Source organism: Anser anser (genome assembly GCF_964211835.1).
Source record: "Anser anser genome assembly, chromosome: 5".
Taxonomy (NCBI): Eukaryota; Metazoa; Chordata; class Aves; order Anseriformes; family Anatidae; genus Anser; species Anser anser.
Genome location: NC_139725.1, coordinates 41,973,392 through 41,991,882, shown reverse-complemented (window position 1 = coordinate 41,991,882; position 18,491 = coordinate 41,973,392). Strand labels below are relative to the sequence as shown.

The 18,491-nt window shown below is 42.2% G+C and overlaps 1 protein-coding gene and 1 long non-coding RNA gene across 3 annotated transcripts in view; both read left to right on the top strand.

The window, feature by feature from the left end:
- The window catches only part of LOC310900204, a 49,750-nt gene extending 43,521 nt beyond the window's left edge, over positions 1-6,229 (top strand). For both annotated transcript variants that reach the window (XR_014584910.1, XR_014584911.1), the window contains exon 2: positions 158-6,229. This is a non-coding gene — a long non-coding RNA (uncharacterized lncRNA). The remainder of the gene's footprint in view (positions 1-157) is intronic.
- Positions 6,230-7,444: 1,215 nt separating this feature from the next.
- On the top strand, positions 7,445-9,515 carry CLEC14A (C-type lectin domain containing 14A; the record flags this gene model as incomplete). The annotated part of the gene is made up of 2 exons (XM_083840294.1): positions 7,445-7,471; positions 7,573-9,515. 2 exons carry the CDS (start codon positions 7,445-7,447, stop codon positions 9,280-9,282), a joined length of 1,737 nt encoding a protein of 578 aa, XP_083696420.1. The 3' UTR covers positions 9,283-9,515.
- Positions 9,516-18,491: the final 8,976 nt, after the last annotated feature.

The window sequence follows — 18,491 nt, the reverse complement described above, 5'->3', positions numbered from 1 at the left end:
TATGGGTTTTCTCACTTCAAATAAAAATTCATTAATTTTCCAAAATGTTTTTAGCTTGGTAAAACTTGTTACAAGATTAGAAACCTATAATAGGATATAGGTGAATTTGAATTAATGGCTCATTCTTCTCTCTCTCTTTTTTTTTTTTTTTAAATAGGATGTGAGGACATCAGAACTGCACACAACATTTTCCCAGACTTTTGAAACCTACGACTTACAAAGCCTGCTGATAACATCCCTATGGACCAGAAAGGAAATGGCATAAAGAAGACGTCAAGATCATTCTGACAATAATGCTTTTTGAGGATTGCCTTTGAGCCACAAAATTGCTTTAAGGCTTTGACGGCCCCTCAGTCCATATTGTGTCTCCCACAGCTGCCTATAGGAATATGGTTGAGGAACTGTACGCAATCCTTACAGGGTAACTATCTTTTATTTTATCTGTCGTTGTTCTTATCTTGACCCCATGTTGACAGCGCTGCATTGCCTGGAATCAGACTGTTCTGGGGGCTGCCCAGCTGTGCAAACACGCCTAAGGTCACCACCATATCACGTACCAGCACACGTGCAGGGATACGGCCCCTTGGCTCCCTCTGCTTCTCCTAGTGCTTCCACACTAATGAGCGATATTAAATCTCCTGTCTTTTCTTTTAATTCCTTCCCTATTCTCTACTTTTATCCTGCCTACTCATTTTATTCTGTGCAGCATCTCCCCATTCCTTCAACTTAACCCTTCACTATACTCTCAGCCTTATTTTAACACCACACTGCTTGGGTATCACAGAGGTGGTGTCAGACATTATGAGATCAATGATAGGAGTCATATTTGCATTCCTGCCCCCCTCTTCTAAACGCCTTATAGAGTTATGAAGACAAAGATGACAAACTTCATACCAGTTTGCACTTAAAAAAACTCCTTGAAATCACAAGTACTTAAAATGTCTTTATTTTCATATATATTTATATGCACATTTTACATACAAACATCTAAATACATGTACGCACACATGAACACAATTGAAAGCTTGAATCAATTGAAATTGAAAAGGATTCTAAAGCATGTAGACACTTCATGTGAGCCACTAGAACATCAAATCAAAGCCTTGGCCACTGCTGGCTGTTATTCAAGGTACAGAGAAAAGAGAAGATGATGCATGGAAGGTTGATCATGCCATGACCCATTTCAGTGCTGTTACTAGTTATGACACCGTTAACCACAAACTAGAAGATATGGTTATACCCTCTTTGCAGTTCCTGTGGCCCCCTTCACACCAATGTGTGCTCAATATGAACCTCAAAAGGGGCAATCAGACCCTGCTACATAATATAGCAGATCTGAAGACTTCAGAGGTTGGGACAGAATGAGTTTGAATTATCCAATCAACAAAAGGAAGGCTAGAGTGAGAATAAAAAATATTTATAGACTACAGTATTTTTGGAAAAGATTTAAAGTGTTTAATTTGAGAGTTCTGGAGTTCATTTCCCCTAGCTAATTACAGTATTGGATTTTTTTTTTTAATAACTCGTGGAAGTGTTAACAGAATACATTATTTTCTTGCATAATTTCTAATAGAAACATGAACATCAAAACTGAAACAGGCTTTAAGGGTAACATATGCATATTGGGTAACACTACAGTCACATCTTTTTTGTTTGTTTGTTTTTGTCAACGCATTCCATCTGTTAAATGCCACTTCAGCAGATCACGATTAGTTAAATTTTATGTCCACATCATCAATGTAACACATATATCACTGTGTTCATAACAGCAGTTAAACATTATTACTTATTTTTTTAAAGTCTCTTAGCTACGTGATAATGTCACTGGAAATTGTTATTACAGTAGACAGGAACTTGCATGACCCCTGCTGGGTTATCTTTTCCAAACTGTATAAGTGAACCTTGTTATCTGTATAGTCCTTCTTAGAGATGAATAATTACATTTTTACGGTCGTGGAAGTTGTTGAAATAGGATAGAAAATTTTATTTTCACTTCTCGTCCTGTTTCCTGAAAAAGTTACAAAGGCATGCCAGATTTCACCTGGCATTTTTACTCCCTGTTGCAAGTTATTTAACTGAATGCAGTGAAATCCATGAGAAATCTTGGCAAACTGATGAAATGAGACAGTTCTCACTGACTTCAAGAGTATCTGTTTTTTTAACTTAAGCATTTTCTTAAAGAATATAACCTATTGTGAGAAAATATTTTGCTTAAACACCACTTAAATGTGAAATGTAAGGCTGTCTTATTATTTGGTCAACCACTTCTTAAACACAATTATCAATTTCATGAAGCAGTGAGTGAGGAAGGGAGGATAATGTTGGAAGTGTGCTGTCAAACAACTGTGATCCTCACTTGTTCAAAATACCTCTTTCCACTGGGACATTTAAATTATTACCTATCTCTTGGCAGAGCACTAAAAGACAGGGAATATGTTTTGACTTTGATCACAGTAAATTCAACAGGAAGATGTGTGGATCCAGTTGGGATGTTGGTTAGGATGAAGGAGAAGGAGCAAGTTCACAGGGATGAGGCAACCCTTTAGACAAAATAAAAGCTGCTTCTGCCTTTAAATACCATTTCCAGGTTTGTGGCAGAATGGGCAAACAACAATTTCCAGACATTTTCCTGTATCCCCTTTGGTTATCGGAAATGTCACCAGCCAGTTGAGCTACTTTACTCCTAACCTACACATCACAGTGTAATGCAATCACTTTACTTGTCCCCTTCACAGCCAGGCAGATCTGTTACTGCACCATTCATCTCCTCTACTTCGGTAAAGCAAAATACAGTTCTTAGTAAAAAAAGGATACTATACCTCTTTGCAATCCTACTTGTAACGAAAACGTACCCCCTTAAGCCCTAGCAGGTGTAAAGCATGTGCCTGAATATGGCTGACATATTTTCTGGTTACTCACAAAAAGAATAGTTTTAATTTACCATGTAAAAATGCAAGAAATAATCCACCATAAAAGAAAAAAAAGTAGTTTTATTAATTTGCTCATTACTCTTTAATCAAAGCATACCTATTATTATAAGGCAGACATGGTCACACAACGAAACAAAATAACTAATTGCTCTCACTAAAATTGCAATTAAAGGAAGCCATTGTATCTTCAGAGGCTCAGATCTTACAGGCAGGAGTCTAAGGAACGACTATAGCTAAATAAAGCTTTTACTATTGAGCAAAACAGCTACATTAGGACTTAGACATCAATTAGTCATAAAGCAGTCCCATTCACACAGTAAAGTCTTCTTTATATATCGAATTTTAACTGCCTCACAGGTTGACTGGTGTGTGAGCAGCTAATCCTCTCATTAAAGAAAGGAATTCTTCAGGAAAAGCCCTATGACGGCACTTAATGAAAGGGTGTTTTCTTATTTGCCTAAAATGGAAACAAAAGAACATTGAAAACCAGAGGGAGAGCTGCTTTCTGGAGATCTAGTAGATCCAGTACTTTTAAAATATTTTGCAGGACTCTTGGGTGCAGCTGCAGGAGAAAACAGCAGGTGTACAGGCAGATCCAGCAAACAAACAGCTCCCATCTCTATTCCCTGCTGCAGAAAGCCTTTGGCATTGGCATGTAGTGTTTGCTGTTTCTGTTTGGTATGAATTCCTCTGATGAGACAGGACTGCCCAGGGCACTGGTGGCTAACCTGTTATTTCTAAATGGCTGGTTCAAATGTAGCCTAGGAAATTAAACTCATGGCCTGTGTGAAATGAGCGGGTAGTACCTGCCAATTACCTGGTGGACAGGCCATCACAAACAGGTCACATTGTGCCCTTGCTGACAGTGGAAAAGAGAAGCAAGGGAGCAAATGTTTTCAGAGATTGAATTGCATTCTCCTCTCTAGGGACACGGCCTGAGGTCTGAAGCACAACAGACTATTTTGTTCCTTCTATTTTATTCATCGTGTTTATAAAGGTTTGTTTCTATTCAGCTCCAATACATTAGCTCCATTTTGAAAGAGAAAAGAGATGAAGCTGTAGGATTACAGGTGCGTATTAGGCAAAGACTTGTCAGCAGTCCTGAGAAAGACGGCAGTAGTAAATATAACTTAGGGCTTCCAATATAACAAACTCTCCTCTCCCAAACCTATCATCAACTATATGTGGCTCCAGATACCAAGCTGACAGGTATTTGTGGAACTGTAACCTTTGTGCATCATCAAGAGCCATCACTGGACCAGAGGAATGGTTTGTTTAGTTTGGGTACGTTCAAGGCTGGATCCAGTGAAGAATTAGAGATCTGAATATGAGATGGTAACAGCTTTCAGATGCAAACTGAGCTGCATCTCCACAGCTGGGAGTGCTGGAAGACCACAGGGATCACCCTGTCCTTGCCCACCTAGACTCATGACTCGGTGCCTCCACCCTGGTGCACTGTGGAGAGGAGCGAGCGTGGGGCAACAGCTCCAGCAGGCAGCAGAGCTCTTGAAACACTTCGGTGGCACCATCACTTATATGTCTTGATTAATCAAATTTCTAATTTCCTCTAGAATTCAATCAACAGGTTATTGTTTGGTTATAAAAACCTGCTTTCCATAAAGCCGAGTCTTACTGCCACCCAAATTTAATTACACTCCCAGCTGTATATAGTAAATTTAATGTATTTTTACTTAAGCAGTTTGTGCTCTTGAAATATAATAATTGTAAGAATATAGGCAATATTTGACCTAGTTTCAGTTCTGCTGAATAGCATGAGAAAAGAAATACAAACTGAATGTAATAGTCTGCTTAAACACAGTTATGAATGTGTGAATTCAGTTTAGCCCTAATCCAGTTTTTCTATTGCATGTATTTTGAAATGCTGCTTTGCTAGCTCTTACAATTGTGATAAACAGAATTTCTGTATATGTGAGTGTCTAGCGGGACCGTAAAAGCAATTAGCAATGTTTGCCCAAAGCAAAAATTAAGTAACTAATAGATACATATTTTGGGGACAGACAATTACTGTGTTTTCTATAGATCTCAAAAAGGTATTTAAATCATTCTACTTGAAAAGACATAAAGCACATTAGTAAGTCTACTTTATTTGAAAATTTAAAAAAATCTTGTTAATTATTAAGAATTGACCAAATGGAACAAGGGAAGCTAGGACATATTTTTTAATTTTTTTTTGTTTGTTTTTCTTCTTTATTGTGTCCTCTGTGTTCATCTTGAAAATAAGAATGCAAAGGCTATCCAAAATATTGGCAGAAAATGGAGGTTAAAAGCAGCTTGCACCTAGCTGCAGTTTCTTGTCATTAAGTATTCAGGAGGAAAACAGACAAAACAAGGAATTGCTAGCATTGTCTCTAAAGTGTTTCCATCTCCATGGGTAGATATATTATCTCGTAGTGGGTTTACGTGGCAAGGTTTTGGTAGCAGGGGGCCATAGGGGTGGCTTCTGTGAGAAGAATATAGAAGCTGCCCCATGTTTGGTAAGGGCCCCACAGCTGACCAGAGCTGAGCCAATAAGTGATGTTGTTTTGCACCTCTGTGAGAGCATATTTAAAACAGGGAAAAAAAAAATGCTTCGCCACACAGCAGCTGGGAGAGTGAGAGGAGTGAGGAACAGCCTTGCAGGTGCCAAGGTCAGTGAAGAAGGAGGGGGAGAGGTGCTCCAGGCGTTGGAGCAGAAGTCCCCTGCGGCCTGTGGTGAGGACCATGGTGAAGCAGGCTGTCCCCCTGCAGCCCATGGAGTACCACGGTGCAGCAGGGTTCCACGCTGCAGCCCGTGGAGGAGACCACGGTGGAGCAGGTGGACCCGCACCAACAGAGACTGCGGCCTGTGGAAGACCCCTGCCGGAGCAGATTCCGGGCCGGACCTGTAGCCCGTGGAGAGGAGACCACGCAGGAGCAGGTGACCTGGCAGGAGCTGCTGCCCGTAGGGGATCCAGGTTGGAGCAGTTCGCTCCTGAGGGATGGACCCCATGGTACGGACCCATATCTGGAGCTGTTCTTGAAGAGCTGCTGCCTGTGGGCAGCCCACGCTGGATCAGTTCAGCAAGGACTGCATCCCGTGGGAGGGACCCACAGCACAGGGGACGAGAGTGACTGAGAAGGAGCGGTGGAAAAGAAGCGCTATAGACTGACCATAACCCCCATTCTCCCGTTCCCCTGCGCCGCTTGGGGGGAGGAGGTGGAAGAGGGTGGATGGGGGGGAAGGTGCTTTTGGTTTCTTTCCTTTGTTTCTCACTTCTCTAGCTTGTTAGTAACAGGCAATAAATCTCACTATCTCCCTACGCTGAGTCTGTTTTGCCTGTCACGATAATTATTGTGCGATCTCCTCGTCCTTATCTCAACCCTTGAGCCCTTTTCATCGTATTTTCTCCCCGTTCCTCTTTGAGGAGGGGGAGTGAGAGAGCGGTTGTGGTGGAGCTCAGCCGCCCACCCAAGTAAAACCACCACATATCTACATACAGGATACCATGGATGTACTTTATACAGAACTGATATAGATGACTTTTTTGCCCTTTTGCCCCTCATCTTCTTGTTAAAAAATAAAAAAAGAGAGATTTTGTGAATAGAGACCACTGTGTGCTTCCTGCATTCATTTTTGATTCAGGACACAGGGTCTGGGGCAAGTGGAACAGCCTGAATCTAAGCTTTTGATTTTTCTTCAGTATGGTTTACTGCAGTTCTGACATTGCAGCAGAAGCTGCTGGGCTTCATGAGGACACCGTCTCTAAAACAGTTTGTCAAGACAGTTTCCTGCTGGAAAGCTTGTAAAATTTGCCAAATATTTAGAATATACAAAAATATACAGCGCTTCTGAGCTTCATCACATTGTATGTCTGTATGCTGGTCTTTCAACTCCTTCTTTGAGGAAGCCAGAGAAAGTAAGTGTGGGCCTAGAGTCAATGAGATCCATGCGGATCAGTCTAAAACTAGTTGAATCAGGCTTGTCCTCCACACTTATTCCACCTAAGAAATTAAATTCTTAAGAATGGGGTGTAGAGACACAGAGCCTACTAGCATGCTTGAGCAGGGTGGGGACTTTGTTCAGGACTGAATCTATGTGGAGCCTTGATCCGACTGTAGAAGCCACTCCTCCAGAAACAGCAGCTACTGATGAACCTCACTTTCTTAAAAAAATTCCAAATAGATGACACTTTTTTTTAATGCTATTTTATTTGCTTTCTCTGAGTTATCTGCTTTTTGAGACGCTAGCAGTTTGTATTGCATCGCGCTTACTAAACTGAAAACACTGACATGGGTTCTTCTGAAGTGAAACCTGGAAAATGAAATGCACACGTATGTATCGTTTTTATGCCACATAAAATGCCTGGGAATGAAACTGATGTGTGCTGCACCTGAACGTTTGTGTGAGGTTAAGAGCAGAGGGATATCCCAGTATGAACAGGAGGTGACACGCAAACTGCCTGTGGAAGAGTTGTGCCAGCTCAGTTAAGCTCACTTAAAAACAACCCACTGGGCGTTGGCACAGACACCTATAAATGCGTTCAGGCCAACTTTCTCGAAACGTGAGTGTGGAATCAGTTCTGGCGAGTGTTCGCCTGGTGTGTCGGGGTCGGCAGGGCTGCACTACTTCACCTAACCCTCAGCCCCTCAGCTCTGAAGGTAGGGCTGCCGCCGCTGGGCCTCCGGGCCTCGCTGCCCCTCTCGGGGCCAGGGCGGGCACCGGGACTTTTCCACCCTCTCCCCGCCGCCGCTGGAGCCCCGCCAGCCGGAGCCGGGCCAACGTTTCCTCGCTGCCCGTCAACAAACGGAGGATGCCGAGGTCAAGCCCGGCTCTCGACACGCTTCCTCCGGCGGCCCGCGGGGGAGGGCCGTGGGCGCGGGGTGGGCCAGGCCGAGCCGGGCAGAGCGGAGCTCCGCCAGAGCCGCCGGGGCATCCCTCGCCCCTCAGCCCGCCGCGACGATGAGGCGGGCCGGGCCCTGCTGCCTGCTCCTGGCCGCGGCCTGCGCCCTGGGGCGGCCCGAGCCGCCCGCCGCCGTGCGCTGCCAGGCGGCCGGGGCCTGCTTCAGCGCCCACCTCGCCAACGCCTCGTACGGCGAGGCCCAGAGCGCCTGCGGCCGCCGGCGGGGCCGCCTGGCCTGGGTGGGCGGCGAGCCGGAGCTGCGGCTGCTGCTGGCGCTGCTGCCCCAGGTGGCGGCGGGGCCCGCGTTCTTCTGGGTCGGGCTGAAGAGGAACGCGTCCGCCTGCACCGACGTGGGGCAGCCGCTCCGCGGCTTCTCCTGGGAGGGCTCCGTCGACGGGGCGGCCCCGCGGGAGGTGCCGGCGGCGCTCGGCCGCTGGGTGAAGGAGCCCGTGCGGAGCTGCGTGTCCGCCCGCTGCGCCGGGCTGCGCCTGGCGGCGGCCGCCACCGCCGACCCAGGCTGGGGATGGCAGGAGCAGAACTGCCAGCGGCAGAGCCAGGGTTACGCCTGCAGGTACGAGGACGAGGGCGCCTGCCCCGACCTCCGCCCCACCACCGCCCTCGGCCTCGACTACCGCCTGCCCTTCGCCGAGCGCAGCGCCCCCCCCGGCTTCAGCCCGCCGGGCACCGTGCTCTCCGTGGCGTGCCCCGGTGGCGAGGTGCGGCTCTCCTGCCAGCTCGAGCCGGGCGGCTTCGCCTGGAAGGGCACGGACGAGCCCGTCTGCCCCTGCCCCTTCGGCTACCTGCGCCCCGGCACCGGGCAGTGCGCCCCGGCCGCCGAGTGCCGCGATGCCAGCGGCGGCCTCGCCTGTGACTGCGCCCCGGGCGGGCGGGACGGGGCGCCCTGCGCGGCCCCGGGGGCGGCCCCCACAGCCGCGGGCGGCAGCCGCCTCTCCGCGCCGGGCCCCGGCGGCTCCCCGGGGGCGCCCGCCACGCCGCCCGCCGGCCGGGAGCAGCCGGCGGCCCCGCCGCCTTCCTCCACCTCGTCCACCTCCTCCTCCTCCAACTACGTCTTCATCCTGGTGACGGTGGCGGTGGTGGTGCTGGTGATCCTGATCATGACCGTCCTGGGGGTCTTCAAGCTGTGCTTCAACAAGAAGCCGGAGGCCGGCGGGGACAAGGAGCCGGCGGCGGGCGGCAGCAAGGCGGAGGCGGGCGCCGCGGAGACGCGAGAGGCAGCGGGCGGCGAGTACGGGCGGCAGGGACCGAGCCCTGCCCCGCTCTTACCCCGCTCCCTGTCGCTCCCTGGCGGTCTCTGCCACACGCCACCCGCGGGCCCGGCCTCCAAAATCACCGCTCACCGGCAGCCGCAGCCGGCTGCGGGTTTCCCTTTTCCCCAGAAAACTTCCCCGGGGGCCTTGCTGCGAGCAGCTGAGAAGTGGACGCTTTGGACCGCTCCGTGCCTTGAGATTTAGACGTCGTTCCTCGACCGGAGGCTCTCCTTTTCGTGCTCATTGCTGGGGCGTTTGGAGATGTGAACCGCCGTAATTTCGGAGGAAACTGTGACCCATACTCTTTCAGACTGATATTCTTATAAACAAAGAGCATTTCTATACCTTGAAGGTCACTAAGTTGCTAAGGAAGGGGGAGGATAATGGGGGTTCAGTTTTATATTTCAGCTGATGGAAAGAATAAAGGATTATTTAAAGCCTAAATTGCTGCTCTGATTGTAACTTCATACACTATTCATTTTTATTGTAGCAGAACAACAAGCTTTCCAGTTACAATTTTGTTCCTAGGGTGTGTCGGTACAAAACTTGGTTTCTGCTTGCAGCGTGGGGATCCCTTGCAATCAGACAAGGTGCCTGCACACTTCTCAAACTGTGAGAAGGGTTAACATGGGTCCACAGTATGCGAATCCCACGCTTTTCTGAAATCTTGTTTTCCATGGAGTCCCTTGAGAGCAAGGAAAGAAGAATTCACCCTTTGTACCCCTTTCTAATCGAGGTAAACACTTCCTCTGTGATTTCCCTTCGGAATTTCCCATAAAGCAGCTTTCCTCCTGACCACACCACTCGCTTTCAGCGCAGCTCAGAGTGCTGATGCTCACTACCTATTGTTAGTGTTGATTTTCAATTAAAGTGGTAATGCTAAATATTGATTCAAGGTTTTCTGAGTGCAGTAAGACACAGGAGCTCATCCAAGCCTTTTGGGGTGCATGGAAGGGAGGGAAATATTTTCTTCCTTTAAGAGTATGTTACAGTTGAATATGCCTTTTTCTAAGCTGCCTTGCCAAGCTGCTGCTTTTTTTTTTTTTCTTTTCTCTCTTCCTCCCTTCAGAGCTGACCTGACCCTTTGACTACTTTCATTTTGTGACTTTCCTTTTGAATTTGGAGGACTCTGTTTCAAACAATAAAGTGTATTATTGCCTATTTTTCCTGCAAGCAAAGACTTGATGATTTATCTGGTATAAACTTCTGCTGAGGATAAAGTTTGACATAGCGTGTTTTTTTTTCCCTCTCTCTTGTTTTAATGATGATAGTCTGTAGCCTTCTGGGAGACAGCCTTTTGCTTTTCTTAAGGGTATCCCAGACATCTGTGAACCATTAGGCTGTCTATAGCTATAAATTCTAGATTATTATGACAGGAATTAAATCCAGCTAGGTCAGAATACTAGTCAGTACAAAGCTATCTCACAATTTGCATACTTTTCTAATCTGTTTATCTGACATTTGTGTTACAAAAGGCAAGCGTTTTTTCAGCTTCAATAAGAGGTTGATTCTACGTTGCAATGTGCACAGATATGGAAAATGACTAAGCCTCTAATGCCGTTCCTTTTAATACTGTTTCCGTTACCATCACTGTAAGTAATCTGTTCCAGGGCACAGTGTGCTCCATGCTTCTACAAGGGGCTCCATAAGCGAGTAGCAGTGAAACTAAGGTGAGTGAGAGCCTCCTGAAGTTATTGTTTCTATGCTTTCCCTTTTTCCCACATATCAGATAGTGGAACGCCTAATTGGGCGGTATGACTGCTCAGGGACATTTTTCTAAGCTCTAGAAATACTCAGATTCTCTGTTTCAGGAGTCTTATGAAGCACACATCTAAGCACTGACTTATGTGCCTGTTACTGACTACTTTTTTTTTTTTTTTTGGCATCTCTCAGGATTTGACTCAGTGTATTCAGTTAAAATGCACAAGTTCGTACTCTTACAAACCACTTGCCTGTCTCAACATATTATTTTCATTTCATTCTTTGCATTGGCTTCCTGTTAAATCACATATGGATTTCAGAATTCTTTTTCTTACACTTAAGGTTCAGGATTAAGCATTAGATCATCCTTTTAGACACGTGTCTAAAGGGCTACACAAGGATTCTGTTGTTTTCCCTGGTCTGTAATTTGACTCAGTTGAAAGGAGATTATTTTGCATTATTTTCATCTAGACTCACCTGCTCTTCTAATGGAGAGAAATATGTACATGCAGATAAAAATTAAACTCATTTTAGAATAGAAGCTGAAAACAGGACCAATGAATTGCATCCTAAAAGTACCATTTCTCTACATCAGCTGAAAAGACAGCCTAGGGAGCCTACTTGGATTTAAAAGACCGTAAAACACAGATCTAAAATTAAATCAGAAAAATCAGCAAAGCTAGGTCTCTAGCTGTGCAAGTCACTTTTCTAAAAACAAGCTCACAGTCTTGCATCTCTTCAAAGCTAGATGGTCACCATAGCCACTATTGTTTTTACATACTATAGATTCCTGTTTTCTCTCTGTGGGCTGCTTTACCTTCTTTTTGCAGCCAAGAGAATATAAAGCCAATAGCATTTGGATTTGGTTGACACCTGAATGCGTTTGAAATGCCTGAGCTGGCAGAGGACAAATTTCTCTTCCTTTACTGTAATGGTTCAGACCAAGAAGTAGAGGGTTTGGGAGAAAGGGTAAATCATTTTTACTTTCCACTCTCAATTTAAATTGTGTCTTTCTTTGGTAGGAAACAAATAGATAGCTGGCTTGTATCATGTACCGTTGGCTCATATCACAGTGATGAATCAGTTTTATGCTAGGCAGATTCATTGCAGGGTTTCCTATTTACATCCATATGAGGGGAATAAGTAAGGTCATAATGAGTACAGATAACCATAACAACACTTACATTAAAAGTGTCTAGTTATGAAATTGGATGCAACTTTCTTTTAATTTTTATTTAACAAAGTATGTAAAACACAAAATCAAATGTAAATATTTTTCCAAGACAGAGCAGAGATTAAGACAAATCTTGACCTCTTGACCCTCATATTACATACTACTCCTTTCACTAAAAATACTTTATTTACATTATATAAGCATATTATATTTAATCTGTTTTTCCAGTGCATCTTTTCTCACATATTAAAACTATGTAAGTCACTATAAACATTGTATCTGTGAGTTTTAGATTTGTATGGGGGATTTTAAGTGATCTAGTACTTTTACTTGTTGTTCTTTTTGGGTGGTTTGTTTAAATTGTAAATTCCCTAGGGGACTGAATGTAACAAAGTAATGCTAACAAAATAGTGGACACAAGAGTCTATGAGTCCATGTCTAAAAATGCTGATTTCTGCAAGGGGTAGGAATGTCCAAACCTCTAATGTATCACAGTGGTCCAAAAAGTGTGACCTGCTGCCAAGCATTAAATCTAGTGTTTAGATTTCCTTAATTTCTCCAAAGATAGTTTGACTAATAGGCACATCATTTGTTGGCTGCACATTTTATTCATGAGTATATAATGCTTTTTTAATGGTTTGTAATCATCAGATAATCAGAGATAAAATTTTGACTTTCCCAATTTTAAAAATAATATTTTATACTACTGAGGGCTTGATTAAGTGTGATGTGGGACTAAAGTGAAAGCTAGAAGTGGATGTAGGCAAAATTCAAACATTCCAAGAACTTTCCTCCTTTTTTGAGTGCAGCACAGCTTAAAGAAGATTTCAAAATGAATGGATTCTGTGTTTCCCCCAGGAAGCATGATTTCTCATCACTTAATATTTTTCATATTTTCAAATCTCATTATCTTTCCTCATTTATCACATGGAGCTTAATCACTGATACATGTTAAGTTCCTTCTAGAAAAAATATTTTCCATTTCTACAGCATGTGGATATTTATCAAGGCTGTAGAGAGGTGTTTCATGCATTTAACTGGTATATAACCAACTTGAGGCAGCAACAGTAATCACTCTCCCAGTGCTTCAAACTAGGTTAAATTTCATGCCTTTCCTTCTTCCCCCAATACATAGCCTTGCCTTTCCCCCCTGGAGTTGTAGAGCTCTGGCACTGGAAGACGTGGATGTGAATGGGGAGTCCAGCAAGCCTTCTTTTCCTTTTTTTGTATTGTAGACTTGAAGGACTGAAGGACCACTTTACCACAGGTGAGGTAGCTGAAGGCAGCAGCAGAGGCAGAGAAGGGAGAGACGTGGTGGTGGTCCCACATTTATAGTGTCCTGTCCCTCCTGCCACCTGCCAGTCCTTCCATTGCAAGTCTGAGGCAGAAGGATGGGGGAAAGTCAAACACTATTATGTATTTCTTGGATAAAGTAAAGAACAAGAATCCAGGGAGTGGAAGAGCTCGGGAGGAAGAGAGAAGAAATTCGGGCAAGTATCCATCTTTAACCAGGATAATCCATCCTTAACATCCTTTTGTTGCAGATTTATTCAGGTATTTGTTACTTAGAATGCAGTGGTCTGCAAACAAATAAAAATTTTCAGTCATTAATCAAGGAAAAGCACATGGCCTGTGATATTTCAGCAAAGTGTGATTTGTTTTTTGGAACATAACCAGTAGGTCTTGTGTTTTGGATTGATAAGAATGGTTTACACTGTTCCCTGGAACATAAGAACAGATAGTTTGTGTGAGATTAAAAGTCACCTAAATCAGAAATCGGTCTCTGACAATAGCAAATGGTTTTGGAAATAGAATAGGAAAGCTGACATCTGTAAGTGGCACTTCTACTAGATACTCTACCAGGTTATAAAATGAGTTTGAGACTGGGTATCATTGATGTCACACATGGTAGACTTCCATCAGTTTGTCTAATAGAGGTTGGATCCTATTTATTACTTTTAGCATCCAACCATCCCATATCAATTAATTGCAAAATTAATTTACATGTGACATGAGAAAATAGACCCATTCATCTTCTCAATTTTCTGTACCTTTGCCATGCACTCTTTCACTCAGCCAAGATGACGAGTCAATTTCCACTTAAAAAAAATATTCTATAGACCTGATGGTTTACTTATAGTTTTCTGCACCCTTTCTTATGCTGCTGGATTCCTTGTGAAATACAAATTTAGAAACTATTGCAGGTATATTTTTTTTTATTATTTTTATGATAGCTTAACAGCATATTTTTTTAAGTTATGAAGAAAACCATTTGTTTATTTTGACCACTGAAGAGAATGGTGCTGATGTTTACAAAGAATTCTCTCTCTCTCTCTTTTCCCCAGATCATTTATGAGACATTTGAGCTGAACAACTCCCCAGAGAGAGCCCTGTGGTTTCCAGCAGGTTTCACCACCATCCATAGTACAGCTCTTTCATTACAGAATTCCCTCTGAAGTCTTAGGAGAGCATCAGCCTCTGCTGATGGTTTTGTACTGTCCTTTATTGGATTTATACCAGAACTGCTACAAACTCTTAATTCTGGTGAAGTTCCACAGTCTCATCCTTTCCCCTTCTTTAAGAAAAAGGATAGTCCATAATGAACACAGGCAATAAGATTTCACGTTTTTTTCCCCTATGGCTCTTCCTGAAACGTTCTTAAATACAATCATCATTCATCAGCAGTGAGCACACTGGTCGTTTTCCTCCTCTACTGCATTTTCCCTTTGTAGTTACTGTGTCTTTAGGCAAATGTTCCTTGACATTTTTTGGTTTTGTCTGCTTTAAGAATTTACCGTTTATTTGCTAAAGTTCCTTGTTTTTTTTTTTTTTTTTTTTTTTTTATTTGTACTTGATTTCAACTGTAAATTAGGTACTTTTCTGTTGTGTAGTGTTTAACTTTTACTTTTAAACTTAGGGGAAAGGGGTCTAGTAATGTCTTCTTTTGATAGGTAATATGTGTTAATCTGTTCCCCTATCATTAAATAGCTCCAGTGCCACCTACAAGCTTTTACCTTTTTAGCTGTTCCTTTTAATTTCTTTTTCAAAACCTCCTTAATTTATATGCAGTTCCCTGCTTTGAATGATATATATATATACTTTTCACTCAAAGTTTTCGTTTTTGGTATGTTATAGTCAGTGTTCAGCCAAATATTACCCATTTCTTAGGACAAAATCAGGGTCTTTTTTGTCAGCTGTCTGACCAGTTATGCCAACTAACAGTTATTAAAGATGTCTGTAATTTTAGGTGCTAGTCAGCCTGCCATGATAGTAGTCCACAGACCCACACAAACACAAAAACAAAAAATCAGCCCCTTCCCCCTGTATATTTTTTATTCTTCCCTCTTCAAAGAAGTAATAAGTTGTGTTTATGTGGTGCATGTAGCTGTTTCTCAGAATACAAGCTTCCTACATTTCTCAGCAATAACCTTTCCAACTCTGCAGTGCTAATGGCACTTAAAGTGAATTGATTCTCTTTCAATTATACCTAACCACTGAGATGATGAAGCAGATTCGGGTCCATTTGAAGCAACTCTGATATCCTAAGAGAATACTTATTCATAACAACATATGTGTTAGTCTTCCTAAGTAAAACAAAGTTGATTTTCATTCTTTTCTAGATTCTGAAGCTTAAAAGGATGAGAAGATAATACAGTACAAGAGCATCAACCTGTTAATATGCAACGTTCATCATGGTCTGCTCTGCCCTATACGCAGTGACATATTATTATATATCTGCAGCTTTTACACCACGAGTCCTCTTTTGTTTGCCTGTATATCAGTTGGATAGTAATGAGGAAGCTTTCATTACTTTCAGATAAATTGTCCACACTAATGCTGTTGATATCCATTGCAATTCCATAAATCCAGTTTAGATCTCTCAAAAGAACATCCTACTGGCTCATTAGATAATGCCAACTTTGCTGCAGTGAAAGACAAGAACTTAGGTTTAAATGCATTTTTTTCTTTAGTGTTTAAATGAAAACTTGTATATATTTATTTACCTTTAGAGAGAATATGCTCTCCTAGTAAAATTTAAGATTGTGGGAATAGTTTATCTAAGCAAAAATCTGTCTAGTTAGGAGAAGCCCTTCTACAGACTCTAGAATTGGCTTAAGTGCAAGTATGACTGACAATTTTTTTTTTTCCCAAAAGTATGCATTATTTGGGAGATTTCCTTCCTTGCTTGAGTAGTTTATTCTCTTACTTATTTTCTTTTAAATCTTAGTTCTACTTAAAGGTTCTCAAATGAGTACACAGAAACCTGAAATCCTCTGTAAATTAGATAAACCATTTGGGGAATGCAGCTCTGCCTTCACGCTAAACAAAGTTCGGAGTTTCAAGGTCTGTGGAGAGGAATATGTGAACATTACCTTTTGTTCTTAAGAGCATGTGTTTCTCTTATGGAAAATAGTTTTCACAGCCATAGCATTGAAGATGCTTTTAAAGTAAGGAATTCTGCAAATCTTATTTTATGATGGTGAAAGAGAAGATAATATGTTGCTACATTCCATTTCTGTCTTGTTGATGTAGAGTTCTTTGTGCTCAGCAAAAAAAATGGTAAGACTTTTTTTTTCTATTTAAAAGGAAAGAAAATAGCCCATGAAATTTAAAGCACTAGAAAAATCCACAGTAAATTAACATTAAAAAAAAATATATCTGTTATCTGTTTTCTGCATTGCTTTCCTAAGTTTCTAGTAATTTCATAAAGTACTTACATTATCACTTAGTTTTTAGATAAATACCTAGTTACTTTCTAACTTTCAAAAGCAACAGCCAGCTTTGAAAATAGCAACTGACATAAAAAACAGAACTTCATCCTTTTTGCTGAACTGAAAATTAATGTATCTGCCATACCCTAAACAATCTAAATTAATTACATGAAAGAACTAAGTCCTACTTTATAACTCTTGTACTGGACTTTTTTTTTTTTTCCCCTCTCTCTCTTTTCTTAATTAAATGACCTTTCCTGGACATCACACACTTGCTTTTTCTCCATCTCAGATTCCCTCTTTCTAAGGCTCTGAGCACTACTGTTCAGTGCTTAGTGGTGGTAAGATATCCACCAATTCTGCCTTCTTTCATGTCCATTCTCCCCAAATATCCAAACAATCATTTGCCCCACTGTGAACATACCTGGAATGTTCTGCTTTTTCTTATACAACACTCTGTAAAACACCACAACCTTTCCATCTCCTTTTCCACCTTAAACAACAGAAATAGCAACAGGGAGAGTTAAAACCCCACCTTTCCCTACATCTATGAAAACTTCACATGTAGTCACCTGAGACACAAATCCCATCACTCTTCTGCACGGTTAACTGATGAGGATTTTGTACCATCCTGTAGTAGCACAAGTAGTAGAAAGTAAGATTCAACTTCTCCTGGTCTCGTCATGTGACCAGTTAATGTCTACTGATCTAAAAATTAAAACAAAATATCCATCAAAAAAATCCATTCTCTGTGCTTCTCATCTTTCCTTTCATTGAATTTTCTTTTGTTCATCCATTTGGTCTTGCAATTGATTCGTGTAATTAATTTGTATGAATCTAAGGCATGAACCTTGGATCAGACAGGTCTTTAGCTGGTGTAGCTGTTCAAAGCATCACTGAAATGAGTTATCGATAGTCACCAAGAATGGGTAAATAAGCATCTTTTCTTATGAAGACACTCAGTTTATAGAAAGAATACAAAATGATATAGGAAATACAAGGCATTAGATAATAAACTTGTTTTAATATCAAAGTTGTTCTACTTTTTCAAGAAGACATATATATAGCTCCTTAAAAAAAAAAAAAAGCTGCTTTACAATATTGTACAGTCAATTTAGCTTCTAGAAGCATCTTTTCTTTTCTGTGACCAAATGATATAAACAACAATTCTGATGCAATGTTAAGAAAATAAACTCACTAACACTAGTATTGATTTTCTGCTCAGTAAGCCAGCGCTTTTCAAATTTTTCTTTTATCCATGACTTGTCTCTTATTGACTGGATAGAGGGGCAAGATCCATCTATGTCTGTATTTAACAGAAGCCAGAGGGCAAGAAGATCCTTAGCCTTTAGCCAGTATGCTGATAGACAAGGTGCTTTTGTATTCAGTTACAATATATTGTTATAATATAAACTAAGGGAGGCTTTGATTTGGTTTCTTAATTAGTTAGGTTAAATAGATAACCTATTTAACCTAACTAATTAAGAAACCAAATCAAAGCCTCCCTTAGTTTCCATGTTTAGGCCTCAGATGGAGATGCTTACATTATCCTAGCTGAGGCAAGGCATGGTTGGTCCACGTAGAAAGTGTGAGGTGTGATTTCCTAAAGTGCTGGGCACCTGCAACACTCAGTGTGTGTTAGCAAGCTTCAAACCTTCTGAGTATCAAATAGATATCTCCATATAAAGCCACTCCAGTTCTTATCCAAACGTTTTTCCTCCAAGAGCTTTTTCTCCTACCAGCTCCAATCTTTCCAGCAATGGACTCACCTCTGCAGCAGAACTGAGACTTCAGTTTTCCTCTACACATCAAATTAGCATGAAAAA